The sequence below is a fragment of the Lepus europaeus genome, chromosome 6 (assembly GCF_033115175.1).
Source record: "Lepus europaeus isolate LE1 chromosome 6, mLepTim1.pri, whole genome shotgun sequence".
Lineage (NCBI taxonomy): Eukaryota > Metazoa > Chordata > Mammalia > Lagomorpha > Leporidae > Lepus > Lepus europaeus.
In genome coordinates this window covers 61,510,554-61,531,632 of record NC_084832.1, presented here as the reverse complement: position 1 = coordinate 61,531,632, position 21,079 = coordinate 61,510,554, and the positions used below count along the sequence as shown (strand labels likewise).

The window sequence follows — 21,079 nt, the reverse complement described above, 5'->3', positions numbered from 1 at the left end:
TCAACTTTTAGTTCAAGTTCTTGCCCCTGCATAGGTAAGAATTCAAAACAGAGCAATAAATACAGAGCACGATTTACTGAAAGAGTGAATATACATTCTTGTGTGAGTGTGGGCATCCCTGCATGGAGAGATACTTGTCATGAGTGGGCCAGAGTTGCCTAGGAGGAGAGAGAGGGCAAGGAGGCCAGAGAAGGACCGAAGTATGCTCCAGAAGCCAAAAAAAGCAAAACAGGAGTGTTTCCACATTTATCAGTCCCTTTTATGAGGTACTGGGTGGTGCTCTGATAAGAATGCAAACAGCATGGAGTTCAGTGTGAGGCAGACTTTCTGCGAGTTTCACGGCGCCTTGGCTAGCAACTTACCTTCCAGGTGGTCATCATGGTTCCCTTCCTTCCTGATCCCTGATGAGGCAGGTGCATCATGGGAAAGTGGGCACACTGGGTTGACTGGTAAGGGGGAGGCGTTGCCATTCAGGGTTATGCAGAAATTCTGAAAAACTATTCCAGTTCAACTCTTTCTACCTAATCTTCATGCCTAATTCCCCCATCACTAAAAAGAGTTTTCTAGATGCACAAAAGTTTAAACATATTTAACGTCACTGAACTACACACTGACATAGGTAAAACTGACTTTTACGTTTTGTGTATTTTGCTACAATGAAAAAAAATAGGATCACAAATGGTTCGGGTTCCTGTGCTGAAATGCTTACTTCAGCTTCCAAGAGCCACGCAACAGGAAGGTTGGAACAGCATCATGGGAATGCAGACTGCAGAGACAATCCTGGGGAGACACCGGTCGAGTTTATGAAGAAACGGACATAACAGGTAGGCCAGTAGGTAACTCCCTGAAATGCTTAAAGACCGTTTGGGCGAAGCCTTCCACTGCTGCTTGAAAAACCAGAAGGCCCAGAAGAATCGGACTGAACCGCCCCCCTCCGCTCTCACTCCTTGGGCGCTCCCTGGGTGCGTCACGGAGAAGCCTGGCTGGTCCAGCAGATGGCGCCAGCGCTCACAGTGCGCCTCCAGTCGCCTAGGCGGCGCTCTGGCGGTACCGCTCTTCCCTACGTCTCGGTGACCCTTCCTTCCGCTTCCCGAGCCCGCCTCTTCTCGCACTAGCACGGAGCTGCGCCTGCGCTAGCTCCTGGCCCTGGGGAGCATGGCGGCGTCTTCGAGTGGTGAGAAGGAGAAGGAACGGCTGGGAAGCAGCTCTGGAGCGGCAGGCGGCAACAGCACGAGAGAGCGGTTGTTATCTGCGCTTGAAGATCTGGAGGTCTTGTCGAGGTAATGGCGCCGGCCTGAGAGCCTGGCTGGGGCCCGCCGCCGCCGGCCCTCTGCGCTCCTTCCTGGGTCTCGGCGGGGAGGCCTGAGCTTGGGAGTCTCCGATGCGTGAGTGTTAAGGTTGTGGGGTCTGCAAGTCTCTGAGACTCTGGGCAACACTTTTTTTTTTTTTTTTTTTTTTTGCCGCCAGAGGGAATTTTAGTCATGACAGCCACCCTGGAAGTCCAAGACAGCAAGAGCCAGAGCGAACCTTAAGAGGTCTCGCGTTGGGAGACTGGCACTAATGGGCCGCCCCTTGGGTACCAAGCACTAGGAGACTGTCGTGAAGGGGAGGCTGGGTGCCGACGCAGAGGAGCCCGGGGTCAGGGAGAGACAGGTGGGTAAACAGTGCTGGTGTGGGCTCGTTCTTGTCCGAGCAGTGCGTTGCGGGCCCGGGAGCGTAGTCAGGGCAGGCTTTGGAAAGAATGAATTCCTCGGGCTCAGCAGGTGGCCAGGAGATGGAGTAGTCTGTGCAAAACCTTGGAAAGCGGAGTCCCCAGGCCCTGGCGGAGTTGTAAGGTGCTTGGGATGGCCGCAGAGCAGCATGGGGGACGGGATGGGATCTCGTTCTGCAGGCTCTCAGTTTTCACGGACTTCTTTCAAGTCAGGGCCTTCCTGTCTTAGGTGGTTAACCTGGATCTAAGTTGTGTTGTTTTTTGCAGCCTGCCAACGTTTCTACTTTCTTTTATACTTGCTATTCTTTGCCCTTTTATACTGCTGAGCACCATCGTTATTTTAAAAAGCATCTCAAATCATACTTCTAAAAAATACTCGGTAGCCTGTATGAGCAGAGTCAGGCCCAGTGTCGGGTTTCTGTCAAGGAAAGACCATATACGTGCTTATGCTGTGGTGGTCCCTTAGGATTATAATGGAGCTGAAAAATCCCTGCAGCCTCGTGGCCTTGTTGCCCTCTGTGCACGTGTTTGTGGTGACGCTGGTGTGAATGGGCCCACCTGCTGCCGGGGACATGAAAGTGCAGCACATACAGTTACACACAGCCCCTCATTCCTTTTCTTTAAGGTTGCTTATTTGAAAGGCAGAGGTACAGAGAGAGGGAGAGAGCGGGAGCGAGCTTTTCCATCCACTGGTTCACTCCCCAGGTGGCTGCAAAGACCAGGGCTAGGCCCGGCCAAAGCGTGGAGCCTGGAACTCCTTCGGGGTCTCCTGCACACATGGCAGGGACACAAGTACTTGGGCTGTCTTTCGCTGCTCTCCCGGGCACATTAGCAGGAAGCTAAGTAGGAGGGGTATCTGGGACTTGAACCCGTAGCTCATATGGGATGCCAGTGGTGGCTTCACCGGCTATGCCATGATGCCAGCCCCCTGTCCATAATTCTCGATAATAAATGACTGTTACTGATTTATGTATTTACTGTGCGATACTTTTCATTGTTATTTTAGAGTTTATTTCTTCTACTACTTAAAATTTAACTGTTAAGCAGAGTGCCACATTGTGCTGGGAGCAGCCTCCTATGCCTTGTTTTTGCTGGGAACTGTTGATTGCGTCAGGAGGCCACAGCAAGTGGCCGCTCCTGTCTGGGTTTGTGTAAGTGCAGTCACCTCACAGTGCCTTCGAGGGAAGCCTGACTACTTCCCATGTCACTGCCAGCTGTACTTCGTCAGTGCCATTCCTACTCCATCTGTAGCTGGCTGAATGATTCAGTTGTCTTTCAGCATCTGTCTCAAATGTCACCATTTCCGGAGCCAACATTCTGTGACAGCAAATGTCGATTTGCTTACACTCAAGATCAGTACTTTGTCTTTGCTGTGAATTTAGCCCTTGCTGTATCATTACTTACCAATATTAAGTACAACATTAAGTGATGCAAGAAAAACCTAAAAAGACGCAGACAACAGAGGGTAAATGGCTTATACGCTTCATCCACTGTTTATATTGTAGTAGGATCATAAACAGGGTGCCTGGAATTTTCAGTCAGCCAGTGCTCAGTACAGGAAAAAAGAAACTCACAGGCATCAGGCAGCTGTCCAGGCGTTGCCTCTAAATGTTTACAGACGGAGCATGTCCATCTTCGCTGGTTTAGTAGTTTATGGTGGAAAACTTGTCAGTTCCCTCATCAGCTAATCCTCTTACATCAACATCCACATTATTTCTTAGTTAAAAAAACACACTAGCAAGGTATTTGTAGTATGATGTTTCAGTTAAATTATTCACATGTCTGTTCTGTGTGACATCATCTTTGGGACAGCTAACTGCTCATTTAGTTCCTGTTGAGTTCTCACTGTAGTTACTGAGCTCCAAGTTACCAACATATAAAAAAGCTGCCTAGCCACTGCTGGCTTTTTTTTTTTTTTTTTAATTTATTTTATTTGAAAAGCAGAGTTACACAGAGAGATAGAATCTTCCATTCACTGGTTCACTCCCCAATTGGCTGCAACAGTTGGAACTGTGCTGATCTGAAGCCAGGAGCTTCTTCCTGGTTTCCCACGCAGGTGCGGGGGCCCAAGCACCTGCACCATCTTCTACTGCTTTCCCAGGCCACAGCAGAGAGCTGGATCAGAAGAGGAGCAGCCAGGACTCTATATGGGATGCTGGCTCTGCAAGTGGCAGCTTTACCCGCTCGGACCCAAGCCACTGCTTTTCTAGAGACCCAGTTTTCATTTGAGAAACTTGGTGTGCGCAGCCGAACCTGAACTTTTACTTTTTTTTTTTTTTTTTTTTTTTTTACAGGCAGAGTGGACAGTGAGAGAGAGAGAGACAGAAAGGTCTTCCTTTTTGCCGTTGGTTCACCCTCCAATGGCCGCTGCAGCCGGCGCACCGCGCTGATCCGAAGCCAGAAGCCAGGTGCTTCTCCTGGTCTCCCATGGGGTGCAGGGCCCAAGCACTTGGGCCATCCTTCACTGTACTCATGGGCCATAGCAGAGAGCTGGCCTGGAAGAGGGGCAACCGGGACAGAATCCGGCGCCCCGACCGGGACTAGAACCCGGTGTGCTGGCGCCGCTAGGCGGAGGATTAGCCTATTGAGCGTGGCGCCGGCTCCGAACTTTTAGTCATTGTTCAGTGAGGATCGGTCTCTGAAAAGAGGTAGCCATGCAGTTCAGAATCAAATGTGTATTCCCCTCGCTTCGGAACAGCTCAGGAATGACTATAGAGGGAGAGTGCGCTTGTTGCTTGTTGCCAGCTAGTTTTTCCAGTTTCTTGAATTCTAGATGTTGTTCTGCTTGAAATAGTCACTTGAGGGATTTCTTCTGGAAGAATTCTTTGCTGAAGGCTAATTCTGGGTTGACTTCTGATAAATCTGAGGAATCTTGCTGGTGCTGTTGAGAATGAGATTAGGTGAGTGTTAAAGTGTTCCTTAGAGTTTGTTCATATTGCCTATTCATGTGGTATAATGGTAGCCCTAATTTTTCTGTAAATATGTTGTCTTGGTGAAGTGACAATCCTTTTGGAGCAGTGGCTGCTGTCTTGTTATGAGTTGGTCTTAGTCCTAGAATTTCACATCTTTATCCTGGTATGTTCAGTGAACTGTTAACTTACTTACCTTCTACCTGTGACCCATTAGCTCAGTTCCTTTTCCAAGCTTTAGTTTATGAAGCATGATTTTTTTTGTTTTTCTGCATGACTCTAGTACATGAAGGGTCTTCCAGAAAGTACATGGAAAATGTGTATTATGAAAAACTGCATGGATTTCAAAAATAAAAATAAACTTTTTAAATTCTATTTTCCATCACCTTTTTAAAGTACCCTTGTATATTTCACATTTACCAAGTTTAGGATCTGTTTTTCTGGGCCTTCTTATTCAGGATAGCAGTCTGAGAATTTCTTTGGATGTTGGATAATCCAGTAGTCCTGAGATCTTGCTTGTGGATCATTTGGGTGCTAAGCTGTGGATCTGCAGTGTATTTTCCTAATTTTCTTGGTACCTGTGGGGTTTCATACACTTGATATTCATGTACTCTTCTTGAGATAGCACAATTAAATGTATTTATCAGTTGTGTTAGGTTTAGACTAAAATAAATTCTATTACATGTACATTTGCCCAATTTATAGCTCTCCCTGTTTGGATTTTCCTTCATTACTGAGTATGGCATTTCTTGTTTGATGAAATATGTTTACCCATGAGCCATGATTTAAATTTCCTTAAGAAACTCCATGTTTCTGCAACTCCTTCAGCTTTCCAGTTGTATGTGATCATTGAGGTGCATAGTCTGCTTTTGCTTCTTCTACAACAGGGGTGGGAAGTGTCTGACCCACGGGCTGTATAAGGCCTGTGAAATTGTTTGGTCTGGTCCTGCCGAGGTGACCACAGGTGGAAATCACAAGTCAATAAATCTATAACAGGATAATTTTTAAGTTGATAGTTTTGTATGGCCCGCAAATGGGTTATAAATATCCAAATGGCCCTAGGCAGGAAAAAAAGTTCTCCACCTCCACTCTAAAAGAATCTAGTTCTGTTGTCCTTTCTCCAGGAGTGCCAGAAAGATTTTGATTTCTCATTATAGTCTTCCTGTTTCTGTTGACAGATTGGTGCTAGGCTATTACTTTAAAAATAAAATTATTTATTTTACTAATTTGAAAGTCAGAGAGACAGAGATCTCATGTCTGCTGGTTTACTCCCAAGAGTCTGCAACGGCTGGGGCTGGGGCTGGGGCTGGCACTGGCCAAAGTCAGGAGCCTGGATTTCAGTTTGTGTCCTCTATGTGGGTAGCAGGGGCTCCAGCACTTGACTCTGTTGCCTCCCGGGGTGCTCATTAGCAGGAACCTGGAATCAGGAGTGGAGCTGGGACTTGGACCCAGGCATTCCCATATGGAATGTGGGCGTTTTAACCAATGCATCAAATGCTTACCCCTGATGCGGATTTTCATATAGGAAAAATTGGCATATCTATTAAATGGGCATTTTAGAAAGAATGAATTTTAATTTGTGTAGGAATCCCTCTCAGCTGATAGATGTTTGTTGAAAAATTCAATTAAAGTGGACAGTCATTAAAAATGATTATGGGGCCGGCACTGTGGCGCGATGGGTTAATGCCCTGGCCTGAAGTGCCGGCATCCCATATGGGCGCCGGTTTGAAACCCAGCTGCCCCACTTCCGATCCAGCTCTCTGCTATGGCCTGGGAAAGCAGAAGATGGCCCAAGTCCTTGGGCCCCTGCACCCACGTGGGAGACCTGGAAGAAGCTCTTGGTTCCTGGCTTCAGGTCGGCTCAGCACCGGCTGTTGTGGCCATCTGGGGAGTGAACCAGCGGATGGAAGACCTCTCTCTGCCTCTGCCTCTGCTCTCTCCGTAACTCTGACTTTTCAAATAAATAAATAAATCTTTTAAAAAATGATTATGTGTGCTCCTTAATTGTCTTATTTTACCTTGAAACATAAACTTAGGTTCACTAAATAGTCTTTTTCAGCTAAGACAGGAATCAAGAAATTCTTTCTGTAAAGGTTAAATATTTTCCGTTTTTGAGTTATATGGTCTCTACTGCAGCCATGGGTGTGTATGAAGCAGTGGGCACACCTGTCTTCTGAAAAAACCATGCTTTACAAAAACTGGGTTTGGCTTGCTGACTCAATACAGGAGTTTGTCTTGCATGTATCACCCAGTGCCTTGTTGGCAGTCTTTAGCTTGGTTTTGTCAGAGTTAAATGAGAACTCAGCCTTTCATCGAGCACTCTTAGGGCAAACTCTTGCTGAGTTTTTTCCTGCTTTCTTGACAGCTGTCCTTTGCAAACCTCTGTTGTGTCTTTCCAAGTGTTCGGCTAAGGTGTTGATAGAAAGAACTCTATTTGCCGTCATAGTTCACTGGAACTTACGTAATAGATACTTATGTCATTACAGCAAAGATAGAACTTGCATAAATAAGTTAGCTAATAAACACAGCTGAGCCTTGGTGAGCGTGCTGTGAAGCTGGTGAGAGCTGAAGCCCCGTGGTGGGGACTGAGGACAGCAGCTGAGTGCTCAGCTGCTCTGAGTGCCAGGAACCCAGGCTAGTCAGTGAGAGCTCCCGTTGTATTCACTTTGCAGACTCTCCTTGGTTTTTCTTTTAGGGAACTTATAGAAATGCTGGCAATTTCAAGAAACCAAAAGTTGTTACAACCTGGAGAGGAAAACCAGGTAAGTGTTTCTCTTAATTTAAAACACGATACAGAAAACTACAATTTCCGTAAATTTGCTATTTTATTTACATTGTGTGAGAAGAGGAAGATATTAATTGAAACTTTTAAATTTGTACTTTTTTGCATCATTTACTTAACAAAGCTTAAAGAAGAAAACAGTTGGAGATGAGCATTTGCCACAACGGTTAAGATGCTTTTTTGGGACACCTGCTTCCCATATCAGGGCTGAGTTTCCACTTCTCCATAATGTGCACCCTAGGTGGCAGGCAGCTAGAGTACTTAGATCCTTACCACGTGTGGGAGACCTAGGTTGAGTTCCCTGATTTCTGGCTGTTGCTGGCATTTGGAGAATGACCAGTTGATAGAAGATCTCTCTCTCTCTCTCTCTCCTTTTCAAATTAGAAAGAAAAAAAAATTTTAAAAAATCCTTAAAAAAATTGCCCAAAGTTTGACAGTATGTTATTATTTTTCCTTATAGTTTTAGTTACAGCCACACATTTATTTATTTACTTTTGTGTTTTGAATTAACCCACAAAGACTTGTTACGTGGAGATTAAAAAGGTATTAGAATCAAAGTTCATATTCTTATAAGCTTAGTCCTTTACTGGAGGCTTGCTTCCCCTACTGCAACTTGGGGATGAATGGAAGTAAGAGTATGCAGCTGATTTCTTGTGGGTGTTGAATTTGCAGGTAGTTTTTAAGTTTCTTTATGCTTTCTGATTTTCCATAATGAACCCCCCTTTTTCTGATTCAGAAATTTTGAAAGAATTCAGAGGATAAAATCTACATTATATATTCTTTTAATCATAAATTGAAAGAAAATTTTGAGAGGAAATGAGTAGGGAGGATTATTCTTTTTTTAAAAAATAGAAGATGACACAGGATCTCCTCATCCTCTCTCTCATTGTTATCCTGGCTTATATCATGCTGTGTTTCCATAAAAGAGAAAATTCAGGAATTCAGTAGAAAGCTATTAGGGAATCTTTGGGGTTCAGATAAGGCCAAAAGTTGGAAAGAGCCACTGACTTTAAGGACTCAGTATTAGGCTTTGTTTGTTTTGTTTTAAGGAAAAGAAAGAGGCTAAGGATAAATGTGTTAGAAGACTCCTAGTCTTAGATTCCCTATAAATAAATATCTGTGGCTCTAAGTAGGAATTTACACAAAATGTACAAGAAGGGAATGCAAAGCTTGACATTATTTCCTGGACACCTATTAATTGCTTTCTCAGAGCCAAGCACAAGAGAGTCAGCAAGCAATAACTTAATCAGTACCACCCCTTTTTTTAAATTGTTTAGAGGATCAGTAATTCTGTGAATTGTGTCTTATACTTAGTATTGTGGATTCCTGTATAATTTTCATTGAAACTTAAAATATTAGAAAGGGGTGTGCCCACTTAAACCTTTTCTAGCCACTGTTTTGAGTATTCATAATTTTATATAAAATTTTAAAATTAGAAAGGGTCTTAGTAGTTTCCCGTTTAAGCTCCTGCAAGATTGAGCTTCAGAATGAACAAGTGAGCTGGGGGTTACTGGGTGAGTAGAACCAGAACCTGGGTCTGACAGTAGTTGAGGAACTTCCTCTACCAAGCAATAAAATCAAAAGACAGTCTTATCTTGGTGTACACAAATGAGGTCAGATGGTATAAATTTCTTGAAAGCTGTCTTGGTACTAATGTGTACTACTTGGCTTTGGTAAAAAACATTTGAAAACACAGGTTTTATAGAAGAGTACACGTAGCTTTCTCTTCGCCATGACTTGGGAAGAATGAGGATTATAGGTCTATTAAACAAATAGAATGTACACTTTTTACAGAAAATGCCTTCTGTTGTAATTTAAGTTACTCTGAAAGCCTGGACAGAGGCTGGAGCGCAGTTTTGTGTCAGGCGAAGTCCTACAAAAGAGGGTCTTCATGTCAAAAATTGAAGATGCAAACCCTTATTTTTTGGTACTTAACAGATATTTAAAAATCGGTTTTAAAATTGATTTTGAGTTTCGATAGCCATTTCCTTTCTAAAGTAGTTAGTACAGTAAAGGGTATGAATAAACTGAAAAGTTAGTGGAAAGTAAGTTTAAGTTTATTTTGGAGCATAAAATTTTAAATCCATGTACATGTAGAGTCTTCAGAAACTTCATGGAAAATATGTATTAAGAAAAAGTATGTGAATTTCAAAAATTTTTGGTACTGACTTATTTATTCAAAGGGCAGATTGACAGAGAGATCTTCCATCTATCTGCTGGTTCACTCTGCAGATGCCCACAACAACCAGGGCTTGGTCAGGGTGAAGCCAGGAGCCAGACTCCATGTGGGTCTCCTCTCCCACAAGGGTGGCAGGAACTTGAATACATCTGTCCCCTCCTAGTTGCATTAGCAGAAGCAGGATCAGAAGCATGAAGTAGCTGGGATTCAACCAAACACTATCATTCGAGAAGGTAGTGTCCCAGGTGGTGGTTTAATTTGCTGTGCCACAACACCTGCCCCTAAACTTATCTTTTCAAAAGCTTGGAAGTGCCCTTGTATTTATATTTCACTGGCTTATTAATTCTGGGAAAATCCTGGCTTTTTTTTTTTTTTTTTTTTCCCCAAGTTCTTGGTGCTACCTGAAATCATCTCAAGTACCAAACTTTGGAAGAACTTCCAGTAGACTGTATTTTTAAGAATAAACGAAAATTTTATTTTCCCTGGAAAATGAATAAACCTTTCATTTTGTCCTGTTGCTACTTTTTTTTTTTTTTTTAAGATTTATTTTATTTATTGGAAAAACAGAGTTACAGAGAGAGGCCTTCCATCTGCTGGTTTACTCCCCAGATGGCCGCAACGGCCAGAGCTGTGCCGATCCAAAGCCAGGAGCCAGGAGCTTCTTCCGGGTCTTCCACGCGGGTGCAGGGGTCCAAGGACTTGGGCAGTCTTCTACTGCTTTCCCAGGCCATAGCAGAGAGCTGGATTGGAAGTGGAGCAGCCGGGACTAGAACCAGCGCCCATATGGGATGTTGGCGCTTCAGGCCAGGGCTTTAACCTTCTGCGCCACAGCACCAGGGCCCTGTTGCTAGTTCTGGAGGATTTGCTTTTTTATGAAAGAGCAGAAAAAGTAGAAAATCTTAATATTAATCTGTTTCCCAAAATAATCACAGGTAGGCTATTTTTATTAAGAGTAATAATTTGAAAGTGTTGTATTTTATAGCCTAGCCAATTCAGGTATGAATTTTTTGTTTCATTGCAATGTAGCTTTTTAGTTTTCCATTGTCTGATGCAGTGAATTATTTGACAGGTTCTGGAGTTACTAATTCACAGAGATGGAGAATTTCAAGAACTGATGAAACTGGCACTTAATCAGGGCAAGATCCATCATGAAATGCAGGTTTTAGAAAAAGAAGTAGAGAAGAGAGATAGTGATATTCAGCAGCTACAAAAACAACTAAAGGAAGCCGAACAAATACTGGTAAGATGACAGAAGTTGGTTCTTAAGGTGAAAAAGGATGTTGTTTGATGTGTTTCCGCAAAGTAGTACCAATATTTTGAAGAGTAGAAAAACCTTCCAAGATTAAAAATGATATTCTGTCAGTAAGGTAAAGGCCATTGTCACCTTCCTTCCCCCACTTTTTTGGCATATTTTTAGATAGTCTGCATTATTTTTGAACCTCATTAATGTTTTATGCAATAATCTAGAAGCTTGGCTTTTAAACTTTTGAAATCAGTAAAAATAATAATGATTTTATAAATTGATTAAAGTTGAATATATTTAGCCTTCCATCCTAATCTGTGTGGCATTTAGGTCTATGCTGAGAATCCTAGTTTTGCCTTTGTTGTGGGCTGCTGTTTTTGCTATACTAAGGACTGTGATTATCATGCGGGGGTACTGCAGCAGCTGCCGAACTTGATTCCTGTATGGACCGGATGGTGCTAGTCCGCTCCTTGTCCCTGATGGACAGGTGCTTGTCCCTGATGGACCTCTGGAAAATGTGTAAGCGGCTTCTAGTAATCAGAAGCCTGAGCTGCTCAGGGGAAATGAACCACCCTCCTGAAGAAACAACCCCAAGTAAATGCTTCTTAAAAAAGATATTTCCATTAAGATGTATTTTTCCTTTTGAAAGTAGTACTTACTTATCAAAATCAATTTGGAAAAAGTTGCTTCTAGTCCCACTGCCCCAAGCATGCTAGTCTTCACAGTTTGGTTTATTTCCTCTGAATCTCAGTGTACTCATTTTGTACCTTATTGTTATTATGGTACTACTCTTTATTAAAACGTGAGCATGTTCTGTGTAGCTTTATCTTGTTTGTTTGAGTTTTCAGGTGTTACAAATAATGGGTTACTGAATGTCCTTGCGGAAACATTTTTTCTTCTGCATTTTGGGTTATAAAGATTTCCAGAATTATTGAATTAAAGACTGAACATAAGAATCCTGAGAGTGAGTTTTATGGTTTGGACAGCAGCAACTGGTGCTGATTGAGCACTTGGGCCCCAGGCCCTGATCTTTGCACTTGTTTTTTTTTTTTTTTTTTTTTCATGAACAGATAGGTTTATTTCAACAGTAAGTTTGAAACTCTTGCCTTTAAGCAAGGGTACTACAGTAATTTTATCAGGAATAGACAATATCCTACACTGTCAAATATATAAAAGTTCCTTTTGCACTTTTTTCAACACTGATCAACAAGCAGATTCAGTCCACATTTGCTTCATTCTATCTACTGAGTCAACCCAAGCTTCTTCTTCAGAGACTCTGGCATCTAAGGTGGAGGGGGGCGAGGGAGTCTGAAGTAGACCTTCACCGAGTCATAGATGAACCACTGTAGTGCAGTCAGAGTACCAATCATGATGATACGGGCAAAGAGTCCCTTCCATACACCTTTAAATCCAAGTCTCTGGAGAACCTGAGACGCACTGCTACCTTTCTCTTTATTTAACACAGATACCACAGAATCAGCAGGGTGAGAAACAATTGCACAGAAGACTCCAGCTATGTAACCTGCCACAAACGTTACAAGCAGCTGTTCTGGCTTTGAACATTCACTTCGGGGCTTAGGAACCACAAACTTGTACAATGCTTCAACAGTACGTTCAAAGCAGGCAAACTTCATCATGGTGTATGGTATCTGTCTCATCCAGAGAGGAGCAACGCCCTTGTAGAATGCTTTTAGACCTTCTTCTTTATACATTTTGGGAGCTGCATCCCCCAATGTGTTGGCATAGCCTGGCTGGGTTTGAATTCAAACCTTAGTAGCTTCCATTGGAGCCAGGGCAATGTCAGCAAAGAATTCAGCACTAGCAGAGGCAGCCAAATATAGTGATGTGCGCCACAGATAGGCATTCTCCTCTCCAAGCATGTTGCTGTACAGGACTTTGAAGACTTCATAAAAGCCAAACTTGCAGAGCCCTTGCAGAGAGTAGCCAATGAAAGTCGGAGCCCATCCCTTAGCCAAACCACGAACACCGTCCTCTTTAAGTGTAACTGAGAATCCATTAAATATGCCCTTGTACTTCTGAGGGTCCACCTGCATACGGCATTTCACTAAATCCAGGGGAACGACAGCAGTGTGTGTCAGCCCACAACTTAAGACCCCACCAAAGCCACACAGTGCATAAAACTTCATGGAGCCATATTCACAACTGTACTCTTCCACAGCCGCGGCCGCCAGCTTGCAGGAGCGCTGGGGCTGGCCCGGGGGCCCGGCGGGGCTGCTGCGGGGGCCCGCGAGCCCATCGTGCACCAGCTGCAGGTGGGGCGCGTTGAAGGGGTTCGCCCGCGCCAGGTGCGCCACGGACGAGAACATCTTCTCCCTAAGATGGCGAACACCCAACCGCTCGCTGGGGAAGGCTGCGGCTCACAGAGGCCGAACGTCCTCCCGGCCCTCAGATCTGTGCCCTTCTGCACTTGTTTTTTATATGTATTATTTCTGTCTTCAGACAGTTTATATAAAGTGCCATTATTCAGGTGAAGAAACCAGTACTTTAAATAACTAACTCCCAAGGAGGCGAAAAACAGAGAGATGGCTCTCAAACCTAGATCTTTCTTTTGCCATACTTCTAACCACCGTGCTGTAGTTGAGGGTACACCTATACAAGGTCTCTTTATTTTACCTTTTAGTGTGCTGTGGCAGGTCAGTGGAATGTTTTCATGGTAACAGTCATTAAGTACTGAAGTGATATATAAGTGAATTTCAATCCAGGAGTGTATCTTACTCCTTTTTTCTAACAGGGAGCATTTAGGAATTTTTTTCTTGAGCTAGATGCAAGAGTAGGATATTTTGGGGGTGGTATGTAGTCTGGATCTAAAGTAAAGGATCCGATTAGTACTGTGTTTCTAACAACTGTGTGTGAATGACAGACTAGTTGGTGAGTATATTTCTTTCATTAAATATATCGAGTGTTTCAGAACACTATAACAATAATTTGTAACTTTGCATATAAATTATGGAGGTTCTGAGTTTGCACATTGTTCCTATGAGATAAGTCATCCTGTGAATTATGCCAAAAATTGCTTGATAAAGTTGAAAATAAAATGTATTTCTTTTTTTAATGTTGTTTTAATTAGGCAACAGCTGTTTACCAAGCAAAAGAAAAACTCAAGTCGATAGAAAAAGCAAGAAAAGGTTAGTACTGTGGGAAGACTGGATGACCTGAAAAACCCAAGTTCTGGTCTGAAGCATCTGAAAAGAATGTTCCTGGTAATCATTTGCTGCTGTTGAAAGATCCTAATAAATTTTCATTGTAAAGAGTATTATGTTCTAGCCTCGTGATGGGCATTGTAAGGAAGGTGGAAGTGTCACATGCTTTTCCAGGTTATCAGAAGCAGTAACAGAGGGCAACTTCGGCTCCGTGCTTGAATGTGCAGTAAAGACATTGGCTTTGTAAAGCTGTTCAGAGAAGGGAGAAGTGTGAGCTAGAAGCAAGTGGGATTTCAGCTGGATCTTGACGTCTAGGACAGAATGAAAGAGAATGCCTTTGGACAGCTACACTTGGGTAGAACATGATGGAGTCAAAGCTGGATGGAGCTTCTGGGTGTAGGCACCTTTAGCAGGCAGAGGCCCAGCCTGCCTTCCTGCGGAGCTCTCCCCCTTTAAAGGGCTTCGATTGTGGATCTTGCCGCTTCATATAGTTTGCATACTGGAAATCAGAATTGTAATTAACTGGTTACTTGTCTCTAGTAATTTGTAGATATGATTTACATTTAGTCATTTTGGATTTATTTTCTTTCTTTTCCTGTTCCTTTGGGAACGTGTGTTTACATTATTACATATGAAGAGCAGTGAATATCTTCTGAGAGATGGGCTAGGCTTCTGTGGCAGGAAACAGATCTCTAGGAAATGTGATGGTATGGTTATCTGAAAACTGGACCGTGTTTTTGTTGAATCTTCAGAAGTTTTACATACAGAAACATGTTCCTTGTTACATTAAATCAGTGTCTCAGAGATAACTATTCTTAGTGTTTGGTTAGTGTGTCCTAGGTTTTTTTTCTAGATCTGTGAATATGTGTACAATAAAAATATGAATACACATGTGCCTTTATTTTCCAAAAAAATCATGCTGTTCAGCAGCTTATTCTGCCTCCACCTAATGAACACATTGTAGATGTCTTTCTGTTTGGATCTGTTTGGTGTGGGATACATTGAGCAGGAAATGATTTGTTCTGTCCCTAACAAGACAGCTGCAGATGGGACTCAAATTCAATATATCTAGAGCAGGCTAATTTTTAAGTTGATAATTTTGTTATAAATATCCAAAAGGCCCTTGAAAGAAAAAAAGTTCCCCACCCCAATAGAACCTTAGGTCAAGTTAATCAGGCAGAGTGGTGTGAACCTTCTGCTCCAATTTCATGGCTTGGATATTGTTGCAAGATAAAGTACTGTTTCACTGTCTTATTTGCATTCACTGTTGATTTCAGAAGAGTAGTATCTAGTGGTAGTTAATCGTGGACTATTAAGTGTTAACATGCTGTTCTCTCAAATTTGTTTCTTTATGCCAGATGACTTTTTGGAACAAGCATCTTCTATAATTTGGAAATAAAAAATTTAGCTTTATATATGCAGGTATTGTTATGGAAGGTGGATAACTGGGATTATTTTCAAATTACTTTCTGATACTTCCAGATAATTTAAAATCAAGTGTGATGTGTAACTGTGTTTATGCAGTTCCAAACTTACTATGATGTTACCCTGTCCCCTTAACTCTCTAAGGTGCTATTTCCTCTGAAGAAATAATCAAGTATGCACATAGGATTAGTGCAAGTAATGCTGTGTGTGCCCCACTGACCTGGGTTCCAGGTAAAAATACTTTTTTGTACTATTTCTGTGTGATTTCAAACATCCTTAGCTGACTATATATATAAAAAGAATACATTTAGGTATAGAACATGCTTATTAGAAACGTCTGTTATGTGTTTTCACATCAACAGTGGATAACATATCAGACAGGAGACCTAAAGTATAGCAGCAGCCTTTTAGGAGGAATGGAAGATAATTACCTCAACCAGAGTAACTCCTGAAGGTGGTGTTTTACCATGCTAAGAGTACTAGGGTAACTGCAGCTTTGGGGGTGAGTAATCGAGTTGGTGAAAAACATTACCAGAAATTTGATCCCAGTGTGGCTGTTTAGCCTGCTTTTCTGCTGGGAATAAACATTACCTGCCCCAGTAGCCCACTAATAAGTTATAGGAATTAGTCTTTAAATGGCAGGATCATACAGGTTGGTTAGAAAAAGGTTTAATTTAGATAATCCTACAAGTGTTCTAGTTACAAGTGTTCTAGTTATTTCTGTCTCATGTCATCTGTTCTCCCTCAGTGTGTATATTTATGTATTTATATATATACACGTACATATATATATATAATCATTGTTTTTTTAAAAAATATTTATTTGAAAGACAGTGACACAGAGAGACTCTTCCATCTGCTGGTTCATTCCCCAAATGCCCGCAAACAGCCAAAGGTTGGCCAGCCAAGAATCTCCCTTGTGGGTGACAGGGACTCAAGTATTTGAGCCATCATCTACTGCCTTCTGGGTATATTAGCAGGGAGCTGGATCAGAAGCAGAAAAGCTGGAACTTGAACCAGTGCTCTGATAATGGGATGCCAGTGTTCTAAATGTGGCTTAACCCACTGTGCCAAAGTGCTTGCCCCTCATTTTTCTTATTAGAAAATGCAGTTGGCTGGCGCCGCAGCTCATTAGGCTAATCCTCTGCCTGCGGCGCCGACACACCGGGTTCTAGTCCTGGTCGGGGTGCCGGATTCTGTCCCGGTTGCCCCTCTTCCAGGCCAGCTCTCTGCTGTGGCCAGGGAGTGCAGTGGAGGATGGCCCAAGTGCTTGGGCCCTGCACCCCATGGGAGACCAGGAGAAGCACCTGGCTTCTGGCTTCGGATCAGCGCAATGCGCCGGCCACAGTGGCCATTGGAAGGTGAACCAACAGCAAAAGGAAGACCTTTCTCTCTTTCTCTCTCTCTCACTGTCCACTCTGCCTGTCAAAAAAAAAAGAAAATGCAGTTAATTTAGAAGAATTGAGATTATGATTTTCTTAAATTGGAAATTGGAATGTTTGTTAAAATGACAAATTTGTCTCTTTATTTTACATATACAGGAGATTCAGAAAAGAAAAAAATTACATATTCTCTTCACGAATTTTTTCATTTGAGAGGCAGACACACACACACATAGAACGAGAGAGTACTCCCATCTTCTGGCTCACTCCCCAAATGCCCACAACTGCCAGACTGGGCCTGGCCAAAGATGGAAACTAGGAATTCAATCCAGGGTTCCCACATGTGTTGCGGGAGTCCAATTACTTGAGCCAATGCTGCTTCCTCCCAGGGTTTGTATTAATAGGAAATTAGAGTCAGGAGCTGGAACTGGTGTATCAAACCCAGGTGTTGTGATATAGGATGTGGTCTCTATTTTTTTTTTTTTTTTTAATTTTTTTATTTTTGACAGGCACAGTGGACAGTGAGAGACAGACAAAGAGAAAGGTCTTCCTTTTGCTGTTGGTTCACCCTCCAATGGCTGCCGCGGTAGCGCGCTGCAGCCGGCGCACCGCGCTGATCCAGTGGCAGGAGCCAGGTGCTTCTCCTGGTCTCCCATGGGGTGCAGGGCCCAAGCACTTGGGCCATCCTCCACTGCACTCCCTGGCCACAGCAGAGAGCTGGCCTGGAAGAGGGGCAACCGGGACAGGATCGGTGCCCCGACCGGGACTAGAACCCGGTGTGCCGGCGCCGCAAGGCGGAGGATTAGCCTAGTGAGCCTCGGCGCCGGCTGGGTGTGGTCTCTTAACTGGCATCCTAACCAGTAGGCTAAACAACAACCCCCATAGACACATTTTTTAAAAATAATGTATGATGCAGCCGGTAACAATTGATTATCTGCATATTCCAGATTTGAAAATGTAGCTGAAATTTTTCAGTGTGTACTGAGGAAAATTAACATTTCAAAGAAGATGTTAATGCTTTTGTGAGTGTGTGTGTGTGTGTTTTAAAAGCAGCTTTATTGTTTTAGGGGACCCACGGAGACCATACCCAACTGATTTGGAGATGAGAAGCGGATTATTAGGTCAGATGAACAATCCTTCCGCTAATGGTGTGAATGGTCACTTACCAGGGGACGCACTTGCAGCGGGCAGACTGCCAGGTACTGTTAACTGGAAGAATGTTTTCCAGCAGATCCAGGTTTTTGTGAGGTAACAATGATGGGATAGCTAACTGCTAAATAAGAGTTTGTGACATTCCAGACCTGTGTCAGTTTAATAGCAAGGTACTCTGCCAGTGGCTCCTGCTCCCTGCTAAAAACCTGTAGGTGGTGGTTATGAAATTAGAATGAGCGCCTTTCTCTCTGTTAATATTCTGCCATCCTCCTCAGGCATGGGTATTTCCTCTATTTTTATTGTTGTAAAAAGCCTTTTTGCAGTAGTGGAACATGCTATGTAAATTTTGTTGACTTGTTTTGATGTAGTGAAACATTTGGAAAGCAAAAAGACATAAAGAGAAAAAATTATCCTTTCTGAGAAGGTCTTTTATGTTACTGAATATAATTTGTGTGCATCAGTTTTGTTAGCTGCCTAGAGCACAAACTGGCGACCTCAGTGCCTATACTTGTTTGGGATATCGCTTCGTCTTTCTGTGATTGTACTGGCTAATACTTGGGTGCCAGTCAGGAGACAGAAACCACACTAGTCATCTAAACAAGGAAAGCCTATGTTCAGGAATAACAGATATGGGGAGCAGCTACTCCATCTAAAAACAAAACAGGGTACCCTAAGAAGGGGCGGACTGGAAGAATGTTCTCTCCAACCCCATCCCATTATCATCGCAGAGCTCTCATTGGAGAGGCTGAAGTGTAGCCCTGGCCTACTCCTGGGAGTCAGAGGCCAGAGCTGGCACGCAGGAAATTACTGGGGTTGCGGGGAGACGTCCTGAGAAGCCACCATTTGGGATTTTGGAGAAACTACTGAGAAACCACCCATAGGGATGGTCTTGTACTTGGTCCTGTGCACCAGCCCGGCACAGTGGGAATAAAGGCAAAACAACCCACCCAGGAGGTGAAGGCTGTTCCTCTGCAGGGTGTCACTAGTGCCATCTGCTGGCGAAGAAGGAATGGTTTCAGGGTGCAGGAGGAAGAGTAGATTGGAAGCTAATTGGGATACCTGTGTAGTTAATACTGTAATTCTCTCTTCTGGCTCTTCTCAAATTTTCCTTCTTTCTTTTAGCCTTAAATTATACCTGTTCATGTGCTCTGTTCTTTTTCTTCAGAAACAATATATGCTCTTAATGTGACATGGGCACTTCATAAGATGTTTCTTATACATATATTGCCAATCAACTTCTCTTTTGTCATAATAATTTAAAATAGCCGTTTATCTAAGAAATTGTTCACACCTACGATATTTCATGTTGTACAGATATTGTCTATTTATAATATATTGAATAATATGTATGGTAATATATAATTATATATAAAATGGGCATATATAATATACGTAAAACATTTCATTTGTAATTGTAAACATCTTGTGAAAGAAAAATTGTCAACTCACTACTGATTCTTGTAGAGTGGTATAATTTTAAAAGAAAATGTCCCTACTAAAACATCACATTTTTCCTTGATAGTCAGAAATTTAATTTTCACTAATTTGACCATATGTACATTTTTATTTCTAGCCTAAAAAGAGTACTTCAGATTGTTTGCATAAAGGGAAAAGTAGCTGACAGGCTGATTGATTACGAATAGGACTGTTTTTATATCTGCTTTGTTCTTTCTCCAGATGTTCTTGCTCCACAGTACCCATGGCAGTCAAATGATATGTCAATGAATATGTTGCCACCAAATCACAGTAATGACTTTCTGTTGGAACCTCCTGGGCATAATAAAGAAAACGAGGATGATGTAGAGGTCATGTCAACGGACTCTTCAAGCAGTAGTAGTGACTCTGATTAAAAAAAGAAAAATGGAAGACAGCATACAGAATTGAATCCTGTAGAATTCTGTTTCTTAAACAATAGCACAGAAATGTAAATTACAGATTTGTAAGGAATAGCCAGGTAAACATTGTTATGGTGAAATTGTCCAGCCCAGTAAAAACTGAGTGGACTGTCTTTAAAGCCAAAAACCATGGTTTTAGTTCTAATCCACTAGGCAGATATCTGAGGATTAGTCAGATTATTCAGTATCAGTGCTGTTTACGCCATTCTGATCTGTTTGTGCTGTATTTGTACAGAAGGTTCTGCATTTGAGGGACATCATCCATGTACATAGCACTTAGGCTTCCTGGAATTAGAAAAGCATTTTACAAAGGCAGCAGATTACTGAATGTGTATCTTATTTCAAAGTAAAAATTCTCATTTGAAAATGAAGTTTCGGCATTTGTTCTGTGAACAGGAGACATGGTCTCAGTTTGTACTGTTTGTAATTATTGTAATATTTGTAAATAAATTTACTTTCGTTTGTACTTTGTATGACTTTCTAAAAAAATTAAATGTATCTTCAGTGTAGGTAGAAAAGCATTTCTGCTACCCCGGTTGCATTTTTCAATATTAAGTGGAATTCCAGAGTGATACTGTCCATAGCTTGATGAATATATCTAACTGCTGGTAATCACATCTAGTAGGCTTCCCAGAGGCCCATGCTCCCCTTCTTAGAAGTAAAATGTCTCTTTAATAACTGGAAAAATTGGGGGCCGGTGCTGTGGTGTAGCACAGCCACCTGTGGTGCCGGCATCCCATATGGGCACCAGTTGGAGTTCTGGCTGCTCCACCTCTGATCCAGCTCCCTGCTGATGTTCCTCGGGAAAGGCAGGGCAGCAAAGGGTGGCCCAGGTGCTTGGGCCTCTAGACGCATGTGGGAGACCTGGAAGTAGCTCTTGGCTTTGGCCTGGTCCTGTCCCCCTGCTTTATATTTTAATTATTTGTGATCTCTGTAACCTTGAATAGGCTTCAGCTTCTCCCCCCCCCCCCTTTGGAATATTTTTTATCTCTAGAAAAATTGGAAAATAGATTTAAAGAAGAAATTAATATCTCATAATTCTGCCCTTTAGAATTAAAGACATGTAATGTTTAAATGTCTTTCTCTCTAGGCTTACATTTGAGAATGGGATACTATATCTAACTTTAAAATTTGCCTTGTTTCTATAGTACTGCAAGTATTTTTCTGTGTGGATGATTTACTGTAATGGCTGCTGTCCCATTGTGTGGCTGTGCCATAATGTAACTGCTTTTTATTATTG

General features: G+C 42.5%; 2 protein-coding genes across 2 annotated transcripts; one reads left to right on the top strand and one right to left on the bottom strand.

The window, feature by feature from the left end:
• Positions 1 to 1,104: 1,104 nt before the first annotated feature.
• Positions 1,105 to 20,277, top strand: MED4 (mediator complex subunit 4). The gene is made up of 7 exons (XM_062194184.1): positions 1,105 to 1,280; positions 7,316 to 7,382; positions 10,651 to 10,821; positions 13,913 to 13,970; positions 15,555 to 15,641; positions 17,860 to 17,991; positions 19,622 to 20,277. The coding sequence occupies exons 1-7, from the start codon at positions 1,156 to 1,158 to the stop codon at positions 19,792 to 19,794; spliced, it is 813 nt and encodes a 270-aa protein (XP_062050168.1). The 5' UTR covers positions 1,105 to 1,155; the 3' UTR covers positions 19,795 to 20,277.
• On the bottom strand, positions 11,870 to 13,241 carry LOC133761650 (solute carrier family 25 member 3-like). The gene has a single exon (XM_062194185.1). The coding sequence runs from the start codon at positions 13,149 to 13,151 to the stop codon at positions 12,588 to 12,590; it is 564 nt and encodes a 187-aa protein (XP_062050169.1). The 5' UTR covers positions 13,152 to 13,241; the 3' UTR covers positions 11,870 to 12,587.
• Positions 20,278 to 21,079: the final 802 nt, after the last annotated feature.

What these genes read in the sequence shown, in the direction of transcription:
- MED4 (XM_062194184.1), top strand. Translation starts at nt 1,156, where the DNA reads ATGGCGGCGTCTTCGAGTGGTGAGAAGGAGAAGGAACGGCTGGGAAGC. An exon ending in GATAGAAAAAGCAAGAAAAG is followed by an intron (nt 13,971 to 15,554) that starts GTTAGTACTGTG and finishes TAACTCTCTAAG; the next exon opens with GTGCTATTTCCTCTGAAGAA. An exon ending in TGCAGCGGGCAGACTGCCAG is followed by an intron (nt 17,992 to 19,621) that starts GTACTGTTAACT and finishes TTCTTTCTCCAG; the next exon opens with ATGTTCTTGCTCCACAGTAC.
- LOC133761650 (XM_062194185.1), bottom strand. Translation starts at nt 13,151, where the DNA reads ATGTTCTCGTCCGTGGCGCACCTGGCGCGGGCGAACCCCTTCAACGCG.